At 46.2% G+C, this 18,239-nt stretch overlaps 1 protein-coding gene across 2 annotated transcripts in view; it reads right to left on the minus strand.

The window, feature by feature from the left end:
- Positions 1–18,239, minus strand: part of LOC105492833 (thyroglobulin) — a 273,233-nt gene that overhangs the window by 180,125 nt on the left and 74,869 nt on the right. For both annotated transcript variants that reach the window (XM_011760101.3, XM_011760100.3), the window contains exons 26-27: positions 15,574–15,765; positions 8,129–8,296 (exon numbers count right to left, since the gene is read on the minus strand). In XM_011760101.3, coding sequence (XP_011758403.2) covers positions 8,129–8,296; positions 15,574–15,765 — 360 coding nt within the window. The remainder of the gene's footprint in view (positions 1–8,128; positions 8,297–15,573; positions 15,766–18,239) is intronic.

The raw sequence follows: 18,239 nt of genomic DNA on the forward strand, positions 1-18,239 counted from the left end.
TATATAATTAATATAATGCCAAGTCTCCATAGGAATACATAGAGAATACTGGGTAAAAGAAAGAATGTTGTTCTTCTTTCTCTTACCTTCCTCATCTCTCATTCCCATCTCTACATCCAAACTCACTTCCTCCTGCTTTCTAAATCAGTTAATAGGACCATCTGCTTCTTGGGTCATCCTTGACTCCTTCTCCATCAGTCTCTGCATCCATTCAGACTAGTCCCTAAACTGTTCTTTAATCTTTCCTCTCCTCTGAACCCTTCCTCTCAGCTCAAGCCTCAGCACATCTCCTAACTCCATTAGGCTTTAGCTGATCCCCACCTAGGCCTTGACCTTGGCCCCCTCCCATCCCTCAGCCACCCAGCCCCCAGGTACTCATCCTGAAAGACAAACCTACCTTTGGTCCTGCAGGAGCTACAGGGATGTCAGAATTCAGTTCCTTGCAATCTGGCTCATGACAGCCTCATGCCCTAATCTGTCTCCAAAGTGCTCACCTCCCAAGTCACATTGAATGCTTGCTGTCAGGCCTCTGCGTCGTTGCATGTATTTTTCTCTCTGCCTAGAACCCTGTTCTGTTTCACTTGATTGACCTCTACTCATTCTTTCAGAATCAGGTTCTGCATCACCGCCTCCTGAAAGGCTTCCCTCAGCTCTCCAGCTGGTCACAGGTCCCCCTCCTCTGGGTTTGCAGTATTCAGAGCTTTTCTTTCTCTCCCCTTATGCCTGGTAGATACTGTCCAGCTTCCTGAACATACTGTAAGTCCTTTCTTTATATCGCCCATTCCCCCAGCACAATTCTTGGCACAGAACTGGGGTTCAGTATATAAATAAATGCAAGGCTAAATGAAGGAGGGAGAACAAAACAATGAATGATACTCAAAGCCCACCAAATAAACACAGAGCACTGCCCTCCCACGCATCAGAAGGTTAGCTCCAAATTAGTTTTGGGGCTAAACAGATTTCTGACCCCTTACTCCATTCCCCAAAATTTCCCTAATAGAATACTGATGGCTGTAAGAAGGTATAGAGAACCCAAGCAGCATCGTTCCTCCTCTTCTCTGATAAATGGTCATAGTTTGACTGCCTAGAAAATACTTTCATTTCTTCCACAATAACTGAGTTATCCCTGCTATACACACAGGCCTCCAGCCCCTGATTCAGGGTCGCTGCCCCTGTGATCAAGGCTGCAGGAGCACAAACACACTGAGAACTTGAGGGTTTGGGCACAGAACCTGATTCTCCCGCATTGCTGGGTGTGCCGTGGTCTTTACTCAGAAAACTTCTGAGGAGATCATGCGCTGCGTCTGTGGCAGTCAAATTTAATCCACACCCTCAGATTAAACTGGGCAGGATCCTACACGGAAAAGCACACTCTAGGAGTGGCACAGAAAAGTTGCTGTCCAGGAGCCCCACCCTCCAGGAAGGAGTTACAGATGCATCACCTCTTTATCCCAGTTACCACCACCACCACCACCGGGCTTTGTTAATTAGCATAATGAATGCTGGAAATAGGTACATACCTATTGGTCAGATACATAGCATTCAAAACATGGCTTGGCTAAATGTATCACAGTGTCACTCCTATGCTGGCAGGTAGAGATTGTGACAGATTCCTGAGCCCAATAGCCCTAGAGCCGTGGCTTGATTCAAAACGGGTCTGTGATCAGTCACGGATATGAAGGATTCTTGTTCATCTGATTTTGACAAGAAGGTGAGTTGAGTTCAGCTGTGAGAATAGTATTAGTTCTGTCTTAAATAAACCTTTCCAACAAGGTGCCAAGGATAGCAAGCTGGGGCTTCATTGGGGCCACTGAACAGGTGACAGGTCGTGACAGTTTCTGGGCCTGTTTGCTACTAACTGCTTGGATGTGTGGTAGAATTCGGAGACTTGCTTTCATTACAATCCACTAGTGAGTTGGGAGGGGAAAGACCTCCAGCCATCAAAGATGACCATTGTGAAGAATCAGCTGACACTCCTGGGCCTCCAGTGTGGGTTAGGTAGGTTCAGAATGGCTGCTGTAGGTCCTGGAGGCATTGATATAAGGATGGAGTCTCCCAGGGTCCTTCCCAGCAGATGGTGCCCAGCCTCAGGAGAACCGAGGCCTGGTCAGCTGCACCAATACAATGGCCCCTGCCCCTCTCCTAGACAGTGAGCTTCCTTAACAGGAGGCAGATATCAGGATCTCTACATCCCACTTCCCAGCGCAAAGCAGATCTGAGTAATGACTGCGGCGTAAAGGAAACCCGAACTGTGCTACTAGTGAGCTGAAAAACCTTGAGGAAGTTCCCTTGAGTCCCTATGCCTTATTCTCCCCCTCAGTAAATGGAGAAAATGCCATTTCTCTCCCGTTCTTAGACGATGAGTGGAAATGACGTATGCAATGTGAACTGCTGGTCTATGCCCAGGGCTCTGAGGGAGTTGTAGAAAGCCACAGCTGCCCTCGGCACAGTGGCAGGATGGACGGGCCAGGAGCTGCTGCCCTCCCTGCAATTGTCAGCCAAGTCCTCTGCAGCACTGCTGGGTGCACACCCTGTTCTTTGGCCCAGCTGGCAGGGTCATTCTGAAGTGTGTTTTACACTGATCCAGGGAATTAAGTACAGCTGGCCTCAGAGTCCACCCTTTATTGGCTGTCGTCTCTTCTCTGTGTTACTTCCCCTGAGACTCTGTTCATATTCCTTGTCCTTCCTATTTACATGACACTCCTGAATCTTTGTCTCATGGTTGATTCTGGGAGAAGCCAAACTATAAACTAAGACACAAACATAGCACTAAGCACATGGCAACACCCAACCTGTGACAGCAGTAACTAATAACTGATAGGGCCCTTTTTAAATGGCCCATCCTATTTCTAGGCATTCATCAGCCATCTAATCTAGATGCATCTGGTTGCAATGAGTACCACAGGTGTATTGTAACTTTCTCCACTGAGGTCCTGGCACCCCAAGGTAATGACAAACACTGACATAAAACAGACCCCTATAAACTGAACATCAGGCAAAGCCTCACAATCACTCAACATCAAGCCTTTTGGATTCAGGATGAACCCAGAAGTATTTCTGCCAAGGCTTTTTTTTTCTTCTATCAAATTTTACGTCTGAGTGGCATTAGGGGACATTTAATCTGCCTGTTTTCCATTCATTTGCACTTCAAGATTTGTCAAAACTAGCCATATGCAGCCCCAGAGCTTTCTAAGATGTTTTTCTGAGAAATAAGAGGGTTGACCCAGCCAGGAGCAAATAGTTGAATACACTCAGAAATGCTCACTGGAAATTTGGGAGATCCAGATCCTGAGTGGATTTCTCTCTGGAGAACACATGTCAACCCAGGCACCAAGGTGAAGCAAAATCTCATATTCTCAGCCATCACTCATTGCTGACGGCAGAAACCTCACAGCAAAAGGTGCTGTGTCTCCAAATGAGATTAAAATAGCCTCCAGGTGTTTTGTGGGATTTGTTGTTTGGGGTACAATTGTTTGTTTGTTGGGGCTGGTATTAGAAGTCAGTCCTAACTTCTGTGTGGCAGGTGACCTGAATGAAGCTTTTACCAAACAGGAAAGGTTATGCTAAGGGGACATTCTGCGTTCCTACAATCCTTGTCAGTCCACTAAGATGGGCAAACAGGAGGTCTGCTGTATTTAATAATCTCTGTATCTCTCACCCCATCTAGCCTGTGAGCTCCTTGAGAACAGAAGCCACTCTCGCCATCTTTGCCTCCAGACCTGGCCTGGTCACCTCACCCTCACACCTACCCAGCAGCTGCTCAGGATATGAGGGAGGGAGGAGGAAACACAAGGGCTGCCCCAGCCTGGGGGAGGGCTCCCCACCAACTCACCACCTCCAAAGCTGTTTGCACATCTCCCAGCTCCCCACTGCAACTCACAGTTGACCCTACAGCTTTCCTGAATCTTCTGTTCCCTTCTCCCAACAGCCCTGTAAAATCCTTGAAGTAGAAGATCCCATTAGCTGGCATTAATACCCAATATCTGGAGCATAGCTGGCCCCAAAGCGATGTCTGAGGGGTGACACTCTCAGTTCCCAGAGACTCCTTAATTTTTCTGGCACAATAACAAGGATAACCCCAAAGCACTTTGCACTTCCAGTAAATTGCACACAGGATGGTGGAAGCAGAAGGTGGCAGAGAGAGGTGGGTAGAGAGCTTCCACAAGACAGCACTGGTCTCCTAAGCTGAAGGCTTGAGCCCCAGCCATGGCGCTAATGCAGATTGTTTCTTAAGGTGTGTCATGTCAGAGCTCCAAACTTCACTCTCATGAGTGAAATTGTGATATAACCAACTGCCTCACCAGAGTACCCAAAGGATCGATTGAGTTGTATGTGAAAGTACTTTGTATAATGCAGTGCAGATATTTACTACTTGAACTTGTGTTCTCTGGGGTTGTGATTTCCTACACCTGGCAATCAACTCATTTGTGCTTTAAGAACAAATGCTAATTCTCCATTACCCAGGTCATGTGTTGAACCACAGCCTGATAGTACCAGTGAATTGATCAACAAAAGCAGAAGTCTGTACCCAGAAGTCCCATGGGTGCCTCTGCTGGATGTGCTGTTAGGGAACCAGGGACCAGAGAACAAGGCATTCTTTGACAGCCTAGGGAGCATGCCAGCACTTCACTTGGTAATCTGTGAACAAATGCACCCACTGCACAGATGGAAGCCCTGAGGCTGAAGGTGGTCAAATGTCTTGAATGGTCACAGAGCTAGGGGAAAAGCCAGGCTCCATTCCAGACATTTTCACTCTCAGCCCTTGTGCCCCATCTTCCGTGTCCACTGTGAGCCTGCCCTGCTCAGCACCACTCTGCTGTTCCACACACATTCTTCTTTAATCCTCCCAACCACCTGGAGAGTCAGAGACCACCATTATCCTCACTGAATAATTGGGAATGCCAAAACCTAGAAGGCCCACTCAGCGAGGACACATTCACACTGGAATTCAGATTCCAGGGCCGGATTCCAGAGTCTGTCTTCACAACCATTTATCCCATTGTTAAACTGGGAGGAAGAGGCCAGTCCTCAATCAAGTTTAGTGGGGATGGAGTTTGTCTTAATTGTCCCTAGCGCCTCCCCATGTTCTTTCAAATCATTTCACACCCTCCCCTGCAACTGTTCCTATACCCAGAACCCTCCTCTTTTCCTCCATCAATATCTGTTGTTAGAAAAGGGTATCTATCAGTTCTTCACGCTGTAGTTAGAATTTAAATTATTACACTCTCTCCCTCTCACCTCCAGGGGTTAATCATACTAAAAGGCTGACCTCTTATTTTGAAGAGGAAATATCTGTGCCCTGTTGTCTTCAATTGGGGGTAGCCTCCTACTCAGCCTTGGTATAGGGCAACCTCCAATTTGGAGTATCAAGGCTGCCTGAAATCCCTATCATAGTGCATACTTCTTAAAGCCTTGCCCTCACTGCACAATACACACATACACATAAGGCACTGAAAAAAACAAACATTTCAAAGGTCTTCTGGTAATCACTTCTCTGGGAGGCCAGACAAGGGCACAGTCCTCATTTCTTGGGCACATACCAAGCACACGCTCTGGGTTGAGCAATTCACTTTGGATTTACTGCCATGAAAATATCATATGTCTTTCTTGAAATGCCTGTGTTCACCCGGTGCTCCTGGAGTAATGAATACCATATGTTTTCTACCCATCACATAAATGAGTGATTAGATTTTATTGACCCCAAAAGAAACTATTTATGCTTTATGGAATTCCACCAAATTCTGTGATATTTTCTTTCAGAATTTGGTGACCATGCACTCCATATATACATATATATTTTTTTTTCTATGCCATCTTTGTAAAACATAGCTCAATGGTGGGAATCCAGAAACTAATGAAACACAATTCCGTTTTTAAGATATGGCAGAAAACAATGACAAATTAAGAAAATAATGATAACATCATCTAATATCAATACCACAGATCAGGAACTCTGCTAAGTTCTTGATCTGCAAGGGCTGATACAGAGGAGTGGTTAAGAATGGCCGTGTAAGAGCTGGGATGCCAGGTTTCAGATCCCAGCCCTCTTATTGACAAGCTCTAAAACCTAGGGAAGTCCCCTAAGTGCTATGTGCCTGAGTGTCTTCAGCCGGCAAACGGGGACGATGATGATAAGAGTGCCTCCCTTGAAGCACTGTGTTGAGGACTTGTGAGCATCGGTCAAGGCCTCAGAGCAGGGCTGCCTCAGAGGGTGTGCTACATAAGTCATTTCTATTATCCTTATTTTGTATTGTTATACCCTCTCCTTTCATCCTCCCAACCCCATGAGATGGGTACTGGTATTATTCTCATTATATAGACAGGCAATTAGGCCTGAAAACATTCATTGACCTACTCCAGGTCACACAAGTGGTGCCCAATGCTAGGATTTAACATCACAGACAAACTTTCCACAGACAGGTAAATGCGCAATGGTGGCAGGCCACTGACTGCACTGCCTAACAAAGGAACAGGCAGAGCATCCATGAAGGTCTGCAGTCGAGGAGGCACTAAGCCCTGTGGGCAGTCAGGGAGCCCTCTTGGAGGAGGTGACATGGGGTGACATGGAATGCTCTGCCACTGGAACCTTGAGAAATGCAAGATATAAAGGTGTGGGTCTCAGAAGCTTCCCTGGGAGGCAGAAGAGACCCTCTGCCAGCCTTTGGGAGACCACTTCCTGCAGCAACACAAGCACCCAAGGGTTCCCACAAAAAGAACCCCATTAACCCTCTCACATCAGGTGCTCAGACTATCTGGTCAGCACCTGCACATGCCTTCATTGCTCTCAACTCAGAAGGTGGAGAAGAAGCATGGCGGTGCTTTCCCAGTTCAGGTTCTGGCAGAAAAACAGACAACGAGGAGCAGGGCTTCCCCTCAACCTCACTCTGGAACTAGAAGAGGGAAGGCAGCAGCTGGCCCCATCTTCATCATAACTCAGACTCTCAGGGATGGAAGGAAACTTTCAAGCCAACAGTGCTACATAAGTATTGTCCGGACCATTTGTTAGAACACAGATTCCTGGGACCCACCCTGAGGGCTGGGGTGTGGCCTGAGACTCTGCATTTCTAACCAGCTCCCAGTGATGGTGGTGCTGGTGGTGCTGGTCCTGTCTTTCCTGATCACATCAGTAGTACATGGCTGGCCAGTCCCTAGCCCAGCACAGAGTGGGCATCCGCTTTTTCCTGATGGGGGTCTGCTGGGAGAGGCAGTGCAGGGCTGAGAGGGTAGAAAGGAGATGCCACTGGCTGGGGGGCCTCAGGCACTAACTGCCCATCTCTGGAAACTGAGAGGCTGGGGCAGATGATCGCAGAGATGCAGCCTCACTGTAATGTTTATATGTTTGTAGAAAAGAGCTTCCAAAAGAAAGAAGAGGAAGGAGAAAGCCCAATAGTTATTTCTGTTAGTTGAGTCCATGCAATGGAGCCCACAGTCCCTTGCACCCATCATTGGAGTAGGCAGTACAATTGGTAAACCTGGAATTTCTTAACTCATAGAGGGAGAAAATACGCCTGGATGGGCATTAGTTTGGGGGACAGATTGCATTTCAGGCTCCAGTTTTCCATCCTTGTTTGTAGTCCTACTATTTGCACATGACTTTGCAGTTCCCCCCACTATAGGAGCAGAGTCTATTTCTCACCCTTTGTCTCTTGTTTGGCCATAGGATTTGCTTTATCCAATAGGATGAGGCAGAAACAGTAATGTGACAGATCTGAGCTCCACCAACAGAGACCTTGCTTATTTCTCCTTGCTCCCGCTTCTGCCATCTACAGAAGAGTACGTTCCTCCAGAGGAGGATGAGAAACTCATAGAGCAGGGCCCAGATGTGCCAGCCAAGACTAGATGAGATCCATCAATTGCCACCTAACCCCAAGATTCTTGACAGCAGCAGACTTGCCCTGCTGGGCCATGCTCCCTGCAGTCCACCTGCAATCTGAGGAGCTAAATGGATGCTTCCCATAGGGTTCTGCTGAGATGCCAGGGTTGTTTCCATCCAGTATAATTGGTAAAGTTTTCTTTTCAGAAGTGTAAGCTCCTCAGGCCACAAGGAGAGCTCATAAGAAAGTAGCAGAGGGCCTTGCTGGTGGGAAGAATAATTTTGAAGGAATATGGACAAATGGCAAAGACTTACTCTTGATGAACTCCTGGCCTCCAAGACGCAATGTCACCTGGCGGCTCTCCTGGTCATATGTCACACCAGGACACGTAGCATTAGCCCGGGCTTCAGAGGGATCCATCCAGTCTTTGACATTGCAAAGCAGGACATTGGGTGAGCTCAGCAACCCACAGATGATGGCAACTGAGGAGCACAAGAGGGAGGAGAGGTCACTGTGATGGAGGCAGACCTTTAGAGACTCTTCTCTGTCCCCTGAGAGCATTTGCAGATAAAGATAGGTGACAGCATCTCAGGAGAAGACACAGACGCTAGAACTCAAGAGTCTGGTTTTAAATTGAGACAATCCTGCCTGAGAGTACTGCAGTTATCTTACTGGCAAATTTCCAAGGGGAGGGCCACCTCCTTCAAACCTGCTGATCCCTTCCCTCCCCATGAGAGCTCTTCTTCATGGCGCCCACAGCACTGACAGTACCTCCAACACCCTGAGGGCATCACTGCCAGAATCCTCAGTCACCATGGTCTACACCTGCTGAACAGGGTGATTTTCCTGAGCTGCTGCTGCTTCAGTTTCCTCCTCCTTTTCTCCCGCCCTTCTGCCTCACTTCCCATCATATTCTCTCTCTCTCTGTCTGTCTCTCTTGCTCTCTCACATACACACACACACACACGAGATCAACCTTAAAGGGTCTCATAAAGGAGTATTTAGATTCAAAGTAAGATTTTTTTTTTTGAGATGGAGTAAGAAACTATTAAAAACTAACACCTATGCACCAATGACACATACTTCCCTGTTAGGAAGTGAGCTCCTCGTCTTTGGACATATCCAAGCAGAGACTATGTGTCCATATGCCTAGGATGTGTGGAGAGAAAACTAGGGGAGATGACATTGGACTCTTTTATCTTGAATATGTCTCCTGACTCTCAATTTTAAAAAGCTACCCAAAAATTATGACTTTGTTTAGCATCAGGAAGACCTATTCCCAAGCTAATGGAATTTGATAGTGATTTTATTTGGATACATTCAAGTAACTCACACGTTTTTTACATCTGCTATGTGCCAGCCACTGTGTAAGTCTTTAAGTATATTAATTCCCTTAATTCTTATAGACATTACTATCTCCATTTTACCAATGAGAAAACTGAGTCTCATGTAAGTTAATTAAGCTACTTGAGGATATTTAGATTTATAAATTTGTATCTATTCCATTTGGATAAATAAACCTTCTAGGTAGTAGAGTTGTTCAGACTCCCCTGGAAAAAGAAAGGGCAATATATTATCCCACAACTCCTACTCCATTCCTCATTCTAATTTCCTAATTTATGTCCAATCTGGATCTAGTTCTAAACCATTCTATCTCCAGAATTTCCCCAGAGTAGGTGACTCATCGATGTCTGGCTTAAAAATTTCACACTGTGTCCTTTTTGCTTCTGCTGGCCACTGTTAAACTGCAGTAAATTTCTGAATTTTTAAAGTGACCTTCCAGGTCATCTAATATGGTGGTTTCCGAACATGGATGCTTAGACTGATGACATCAGAAATGCAGGAAGGGTTTTGAAAATGCTCATTTCTAGGTATCAACCACAGAGTTTCTGACTTGCTAGGTCATGTGTATGGGGCGGGGTGCATTTGGGCATAAGCATTTGTAAAGAGCACCATGGAGAATCACTGACCTAGTTAGACCACCTCGTTTTACAGATGGGGAAACTGAGGCACAGAAAGGAAGAATGGTTTTTCTAGGAGCTGAGAAATTGTGGAACGGCCAGCAGGCAGCAAGAGCCTCAGCAAGGGGCAGGCTTCAGGGCCAGCCGTGGAACGTGAGGGCAGCACCAGCAAGGGGCACACTCAGAGCCCGGGAGAGTTCGAGGAAGGCTGATCACTGTGGTCTGGCTTGCTTGAAAGCCAGGGAACAGAATGATGGAATTAACAAGAGGCAGGGTGCATTTTTCCTTTTGCTCTCAGACCTCAGTAGAGAAACCCATACAGCTTTCCTCTTTAACTAGTACCAAATGTCCTCGAGAAGGCTGTGCCTGGGAGGTGGGGGCCAGGGAGAGGCTGGAAGTCACTTTGCTGGTCATATATTGCCAGCTTAGCTTCAGTTGCACTCCTGTGACCCTGAAGCCACTCAAGGACCTCAGAGCCCCACTTCCAAGCAGTCTCCACTAAAATGTAGTTCAGACGCCCCATGAATTTTCACTAATAACTCTCAGTGGAAACAAAGCCATGGAGGGGTAGAGATCGCAGGAAGCTGGAGACTTGTTGGGAGGGGAGAAAGGAAAGCAGGGGAAGTGGGGGGAATCCACCGGAGCTAAATGACTTTCCAGGCTGTGGTAAAGGATGTAGCAGAATTCTGTTCCTGGTCGTCAGCAGATCCAGCCAAAGCTTCATAAGTTAAAACTCCAGCTTTGCCCACTGGACAAGACTGGGGAAAACATCTGCCCGATACTTTATGTGTATTTCAAAGACGGCTTGACTTTCAGCATTGCGAGGTTCAGTTCAACATAATTCACAGATCACAGGTTAAACTTGGAGGGAAAAGCAAGCAAGCTGCCAGCCAGAAATATCATGGAAAAAAAGGATTTTGTGGGCTTACCGCTGCATGGAACAGAAACATTCTTCCATATATGATCCTAAGGAAAGTGAAATCAACCTTTCCAGCTTGAAAAAAATCATAGGGTCTGGTGAGTCATCGTGCATCTGGGGAAACTGTGGTATCCTCAGAAAATACATTTAGTTCAAAGAGGAATCCTTGATTTGAGTTATGGTGTTTCTAAATATAGATATACATCAAGACAAATACAAGTGTGTGTGTGTGCGTGTGTGTGTGTATGCGTGTTTGTGTGTGTGTGTGTACCATATTTTTCTATCTAAACACTAACAGGAATCCACATCACATAATCATAGAGCATTAAATGTAGAAGGAATTTTATGAATCAGCTCATTCTAATCTGTGTTCCTGCCCCACCACTCCAACAAAACGTTCTCATTTTAGCCACCCTGACCACTGTGAGCTAAACTCAGCATTTTTCAGGAATCACCTTATTTGAACTCTCAGCAGCACTCAAGACTGTTGACAACTTCCTCACCATGCCACCCTCTCCCACCCTAGCTTTCGCGAGGATCCACTATTCCCGTCTCCTCCTCCCTGTCTGGCTGCTCCTTCTCTATCTCTTTGCAGATTCTCTACCTGTTATGTAGTTTGCTCATCAAGATCAGCTCCATCCCCTCTATATTTCCTCATTCTGCACCCTCCTCCTAGAAAAACGCATTCATACCCAGACCTTTGATACCGACTTGAAGCTGTAATTTACACATTTATATCTTCCATCCACACTTCCCTTCTGAGCTCTGGATCTTTGCATCTAAAAACTCAGCTGACATTTTGTGAATGTCTCAAAAGTCACTTCAAACTTAGTATACCCCACATGAACCCATGGCCTTCCTAAATCTCCCTCTTCCATCGCCAAATTGGACATCCAATCTCTTTCATTTGCCACACAACAGGTGAACAAGTTAGATACCCAAGAACAATCATTGACATCTCTTCCTCAATCCTCAAATTCAAAGTCCTATTGAATTTGCCTCCTGGGGATGCTTTGAATCTGTCTTCCATTCCCCGTCTCCACTTCAACAGCCCTAGCCCAGGATATCATACCTTCTTCCCTGGACTACTGCGGCAGTTTCTAACTCATCTCTGCATCTACTCTGACCCCCAGCCACAACCTTCTCCACACTCAAGCCATGACATGGCAAGCACTCATGTCCAAGTTCAAATCTGATCATGACACTTCCTTGCTTAAAACATTCAGTGGCTTCCAGTTGTTATTAGAATAAAAACAACTATTCATGCCACCTAAAATGTTCTCCTCACTGTGGCCTGGCCTCTCCCTCCTGCCTCCTAAACCTCTGGCCTTGTACTCTCTGCTCCAGGGACCACGACTTCCTCTAGCCTTCTCTTCTTTATCCTGCATCCTCTTCCCACAGGGCCTTTGCATAAGCTATTCTTTCCATTTAACATCACCTTCCCTCTTATCTTTACCTCATTTAAACCTACACATGATTCAAGATTTGGGGAAGTCTTAATTTATCTCTCCGAATAGGGCAAAACATTTATTATATGTTTTCAATGCAATATTCACTTGTCTTCAGAGTCTAGCAATTAACAATTATCCTTTTCTCCCTCTGGATCTGAGAGGAGGAGGTGGAGACGGTGGGAGTGGGAGGGGGAGTAGAGCACAAGCGTCTATGCCATAAGTCAGGAAAGCCAAGTTCCACTTTGCTGACCACTAGAATGTGGGCATCAGGCAGATCACTTCCCCACTTTGGGGTCTGCCCTATTCAGTAGCATTCCTCTGCACCTACAGTGAGCATGGCTGTCCTAAAGGCTGAGGATAAATAACTCTTTCATAGCCTGGGGAGTTTGAATCCACCAGAGAGATTGAATATGTGAACCTGGATACAAAGAGAAGGGACAAAATAGTACTCCAGGAGGAGGAAATCACAAGGACAGCTTAAAGTTGAATAGGATGACTTGGAGGAAGGGGCATCTAGTCAAGTATGTGGGGGTTGGTGGTGAGAGGCCAATTAAGAGACTGGTACAGGTGCCAAGAAAATAATAATACAGGCCTAAATGCAGACTGTGGTGACAGGGATGGAATACACTTCGGTCTCAAACATGATAGTAAGAGAGCAACAGGAAATTGGAGTGACAGCTTCACAGAAGGGAAGGGGGCTGTCGGGCATTCAGTATGATCCCAGGTCTGTGGCTCAGGTGCCCTTCACTGAGATTGGCTGGTTTAGGGTAAAATCTACCCATTCATTTGACTTTGAGATTCCTAACGGATGTCTAAGAGGGTATATCCGGACAGCAGATGAGTGTATGGATGTGCATAGAGTCACATGACCTCTGCAGAGAGGTCACACCCAGAACAAAGACCCACAAGAGGTAGAGGTGGGACCTATCAAAGGTCCCAAAGGTCATCTAAGGATTCAACCCAGAAAGCTGAAAGAGATGAGAAGGGGTAGTTTAAGTAGCAAGAGAAGGGCATCTTGGAGGTCAGGAGAGGATGGTCAGAAGAGGAGATGTTGAAAGAAGACCTCTTTCGAAAGAGGAAAGTCGAAAGAACTGGACAGCAGGAAATAGTGACAGCTGCCAGAGACAACAGGCCTATGGAGGAGCAGAAGATGCCCCTGGTGACTGGATATCTGGTAGAAGCAGTTTGGGGGTGAGACAGGGTCTCAGCTTATAGGGTTTGGCTGTGGTAGAGAAGGAGAGCAACCGGAGAGGCACTCAAGGGAAGGTCGGAGGTCAAGTGGGGCCATGCATGTTTTGGATTTTAAGAAGGGAGAGGGGCTAAGAACACTGTGCCTGCCTCCTGATGGGGAGCCCTGGAAAACACTGGGTTAGTGACAGGGGGAGAGCAGGGAGGAGGGCAGGGGCATTGTACTAGGCTGTTCTTGCATTGCTATAGATAAATACCTGAGGCCGGGTAATTTATAAAGTAAAGAGATTTAATTGGCTCATGATTCTGCAGATAGTATAAGAAACATGGTGCTGGCACCTACTGCTGGTGAGGCCTCAGGAAACTTACATTCATGACAGAAGGTGAAGGGGGGGCAGGCATGTTATAGGAGATTAGGAGTTAGACAAAGGGGGAGGTGGCATACACTTTTAAGGATCTTGCAAGAACTCACTCACTGTCAAGAGGACAGCACCAAGCCATCCATGAGAAATCCAACCCTGTTACCTAACACCTCCCACTAGGCCTCACCTCCAACACTGGGGGTCACATTTCAACATGAGATGAAGGACAAACATCCATATTGTATTAGGCATGGCCCTGCAAAGGTGAGACAAGGGGCTCGTGTACCCAGCAGGCAGGGTTAGTCCTTCTCAGAAGGAGACACCCTCTACCCTGAGCCTGGTGGGGATATTGTGTAGATGCTGGAGGCAGCAGCAGTCCTGGAGGTGAAACCAAAAAACACCTGCCTCCTGATCAACTCCATGTCTCAGTTAATAGTCTTCAGAAAACCTGGGGTCTGTCTGTAGCTCAGCTCACAAGGATACCCACTCTGAACCAAATCCTCCCACTCTGTCATCTAAATACTGCTCATCCCACAAAACCTGGCCCAAGTTCCTCTTCTTCCTGGAAGCCTCCCCTGACCTTCCTCTTGTTATCCCCTTCCTTCACACTTCAAGGCTTCTATGTCTCTACCTCATCAGGTATTTGCGTCGCACACTGCCTAGTTCTGAAGCCTGATGCTGAGCAGTGCTCCACACATGTTTGCTGAATGCAAGCAGGGATGAATAAATGAGTAAAGGCCATTTATTCCCCTTTCACGGTATACACTGCCTCTCCCCCCAGACCCTAAGTCCTTTTTATCTGTTCCTAATGCCTAGCACATTCAATTGCACATATATGGTGATCAGTTAGAGTCTCCTGTTGACTTAAGTGAGAACCATAACAAGATATATCAGACTATTTCAATTTTTTCTAATCTTTAGAATTTTTCATAAATTTAATGTGACTAGTCACATAGTGGCTTACAGTTTGATGCTGCTAAGAGAAACAGGATTGGTTTTCATATAAAACAGTCACAGTTTGATGCTGCTAAGGAGAAATAGGATTGGTTTTCATATAAAACAGTTAAGACCCTTTTAGTCAATCAGTGGCACACCAGGAGCCAAATCTATATGCAACATTTTGCACTCATTATCTTAATAACAAGTAGTCCAATATAAAGTATTATTATCTGTATTTTATAAACAAAGGAAGTACAACTTCGTTTAAGTAACTTGTCCAAGATCACACAGCCAGAAAGTGACAGCAGTGACTAGAACCCAGGTCCATAACACCAAAGTCCCTTCTCAACCACTAGGCCACACTGCTGAGTACATGAATTTATTTCCATAAACAGAAGCGCATCTCCATTGCTGAAATACTATTGAAAATGATAGGCATATTGATCACAGGACCTGGTGAGTGGGCAATCAATAGATCATTGCTGAATGACTGATGGTGGGAAGTAAGAATGAGCTAACATTTTTTGACCGAATATGTCCAGTCCCAGCTTCACAAGTGACAGTAAGGTGCTGTAGAAGACACAACTTGGGTCAAACCCTGGCTCTATCACTTTTCAAGGTGTCTGACCATGAGCAAATGATTTAAACGATCTGAGCCTTAGTTTCTCAGTGTGTCAAATGGAGCTTGCAATATGTCTCTTAAAGATAACAGAAAAGAATAAACCAGTATTACAAGGTGAAGGGGCCAGCACAGTGTATAACACGTGGAACGTGAATGTGAGTACCATGTGTGTATTGTGTACTTGACTATTGCCTTCTATTTGGGTGTAGGCACTCACACTGTACACCCCATGCAGCGCCACGTTGTGTGTCCTGGCTTCTGCATTCCTGTGTGTTCCCCATCCCTTGTTAGGTCCTGGCCCTCACCACCAACATTACCTCCTTGGACCTGTGTGAGGACGAAGCCATCGCAACACAGATCACGGTCACATGCAAGAAGACAGAAGAGGTGAGCATCGGTCAGATTGGCTCCTGAGGCTGAGAACACAATGGGGTTGTACAATCCGGAAAGCATGTTTTGGAAACCAGTGGGTTCAAAGCTTTTCTGAAGTGTTGTGGTGGATCCTTGGCCTGGGGGAAAGGCAGAACAAAATTTTAAAAGACCTCAAAACATGGCAGGGTTGGACAGAGCTTACTGATCTCATAGGACAGTTTGTTGACTTAGCTGCAACTGTGCTCGAGGTGGCGTGTGGGCCAAGACGAATTGCTCTCCGTGCCACAAAGCTTCTGGATATGCCTGTGCATGAAGAGGGTAGAGCCAGCCAAGGCCATGGCCCCAGACCCAGGAGACTGGGACAAATGCCCATCACATCTTCAAGGGTCCAAAGGGTATGTGTAGAAAAATGGCCATGTATTTTTATGTTTATTATTACCAGCAAATATGTATTGAGCCGTAAGTATATACACAGACCCTGTGCCACATGCTCTACCTACATGGTTTCATTTGATTTTCACTGCCCTGCTATCACATGTGCTTCTGTCACACAAATTAGTTTAAACATGTGGTAGGGAAGCTTGGCCACTGTAATGCTGAAGTCACATTGCTTGCACTATCTACAGTTTTCTCAGCATGTCGTTGCCTTGTGCCATCAAACATCATCAAAGGAATGCTGTGTAAACAAATGCAACTGAATGCAGCAAACTGCAAGAACTCAGGACTGTGCACAATACCCATGATCCCACATTCTTCCTCTTGCCTGAGACTGACCCCATCCAGGGGCTGTCTTCAAAGTTATGACTGCAGAGTTTTCCCTTCCCTTTGTGCAAGCAGCCCTTGTCTCCATAACTTAGCAGCCTCAACCCTTCCTTACACCCTCCCCCATCAAGCTACCTTGCCCTTTTACATTTTCAGAAGCATTTCTTTATTATGAATTCAACACATCTTTTTCAAAACTGTTCTAGCATTTTCAAGTAGAATTGTTAATTTTTTTTTCCATTGGTCTACCTAAAAGTGGCATGGTTTGAGTTTCCCGTCCCTAACTCTAGTTTTCAAATCAGCCCTGTTAATTTTAGAGCATCATTTTTGCAAACATGAGATTTTCCAGGGATAGATATATAGAGCACTATAGCCTAAATGTCTGCCCCATTCTTATGCCCATTTTCCATTTGGGGAAAAGTCTTGACATGCGAACTGTCTGGCTCAGGTTTATACGCCGGTGGGTGGTGGACAGGGCACCAGGGCCTGTGCCCTTCACCACCCTGACCTCCTGTCAGCCTGGCAGATCACCACATCTTATCTGACTCATACACCTGGAGGTCGTAGAGAGGTTTTCAGTGTGAGACCCAAGAGCGCGAGCTTCAGATCAAACAGATCTGAGGGCACCCTGCCAAGGAAGGTCCTAATTCCTTGGATCCTCAGCCTCCCAAGCCTCCCGTCTGTACAATGAGGATGATAATAAGTAATCCTCACGAACATTGAACAGATGAGAAAACATAGACTGGGGCCGGGCACAGTGGCTCATGCCTGTAATCCCACCACTTTGGGAGGCTGAGGCGGGCAGATCACTTGAGGTCAGGAGTTCAAGACTAGCTGGGCCAAATGGTGAAATCCCGTCTCTACTAACAATACAAATATTAGCCAGGTGTGATGATGCATGCCTGTAGTCCCAGTTACTCGAGAGGCTGAGGCAGGAGAATCCCTTGAACCTGGGAGGCAGAGGTTGCAGTGAGCCGAGATCCCACCACTGCACACCAGTGTGGGCAACAGAGTGAAACTCCGTCTCGAAAAAAAAAAAAAAAGTAGACTGTATATAAAAGGGCTGAACAACAACGAGCCTGCCACTTAACTTATGCTCAGCAGGTGTTTTACATATCTCCAAAACGTCAGCATGTTCTCCCTCCAAGCATTGGCTCACTCAGTCCCTTCTGCCTCAAACGCAAATCCACTCTTCACCAAAACCCAGCTTTATTTGAAGGGTCCATCTCTGCATTTGTACAGTTAGAATTCATCTCTCTCTCCCTTGATCTCTCATACATTCCATTTGTGACTGTACTAAAGCCTCTACTCTCTCTCTCCCTGTATTTAAGCTACTTGAGAGAGTCGGCCTCCCCTACAGCATGTGATTCTCCAATGTTTGATGCCATAATCATAGCCTTATGAGACTATTTAAATATCAATGTCAGTTAAGCAAAGTTAATATTGCAATAGCCACCTTCCAAATGCTCAATAGCCATGAGTAACTAATGGACGGCACAGATCTGTAGACCATTTCCATCACTGCCAAAGGTTTCATTGGACGGTGTTGCTGTGGAGTCCAGGGCCACATCTCAGTTCCCCTTGATATCTTCCACATAGGGCAGGTGGCAGAGAGGACCACCTACCCCGAGACCTTTGCATGGTGGGCTGCTTTTCTTTTCTTTCTTTCTTTTCTTTTTTTTTTTTTTTTTTTTTTTTTTTTTTTTTTTTTTTTAGACAGAGTCTCGCTCTGTTGCCCAGGCTGGAGTGCAGTGGCGCAATATTGGCTCACTGCAAGCTACACTTCCCTGGTTCACGCCATTCTCCTGCCTCAGCCTCCCCAGTAGCTAGGACTACAGGTGCCCACCAC

This window comes from Macaca nemestrina, chromosome 8 (assembly GCF_043159975.1).
Source record: "Macaca nemestrina isolate mMacNem1 chromosome 8, mMacNem.hap1, whole genome shotgun sequence".
In the NCBI taxonomy this organism is placed as follows: Eukaryota; Metazoa; Chordata; class Mammalia; order Primates; family Cercopithecidae; genus Macaca; species Macaca nemestrina.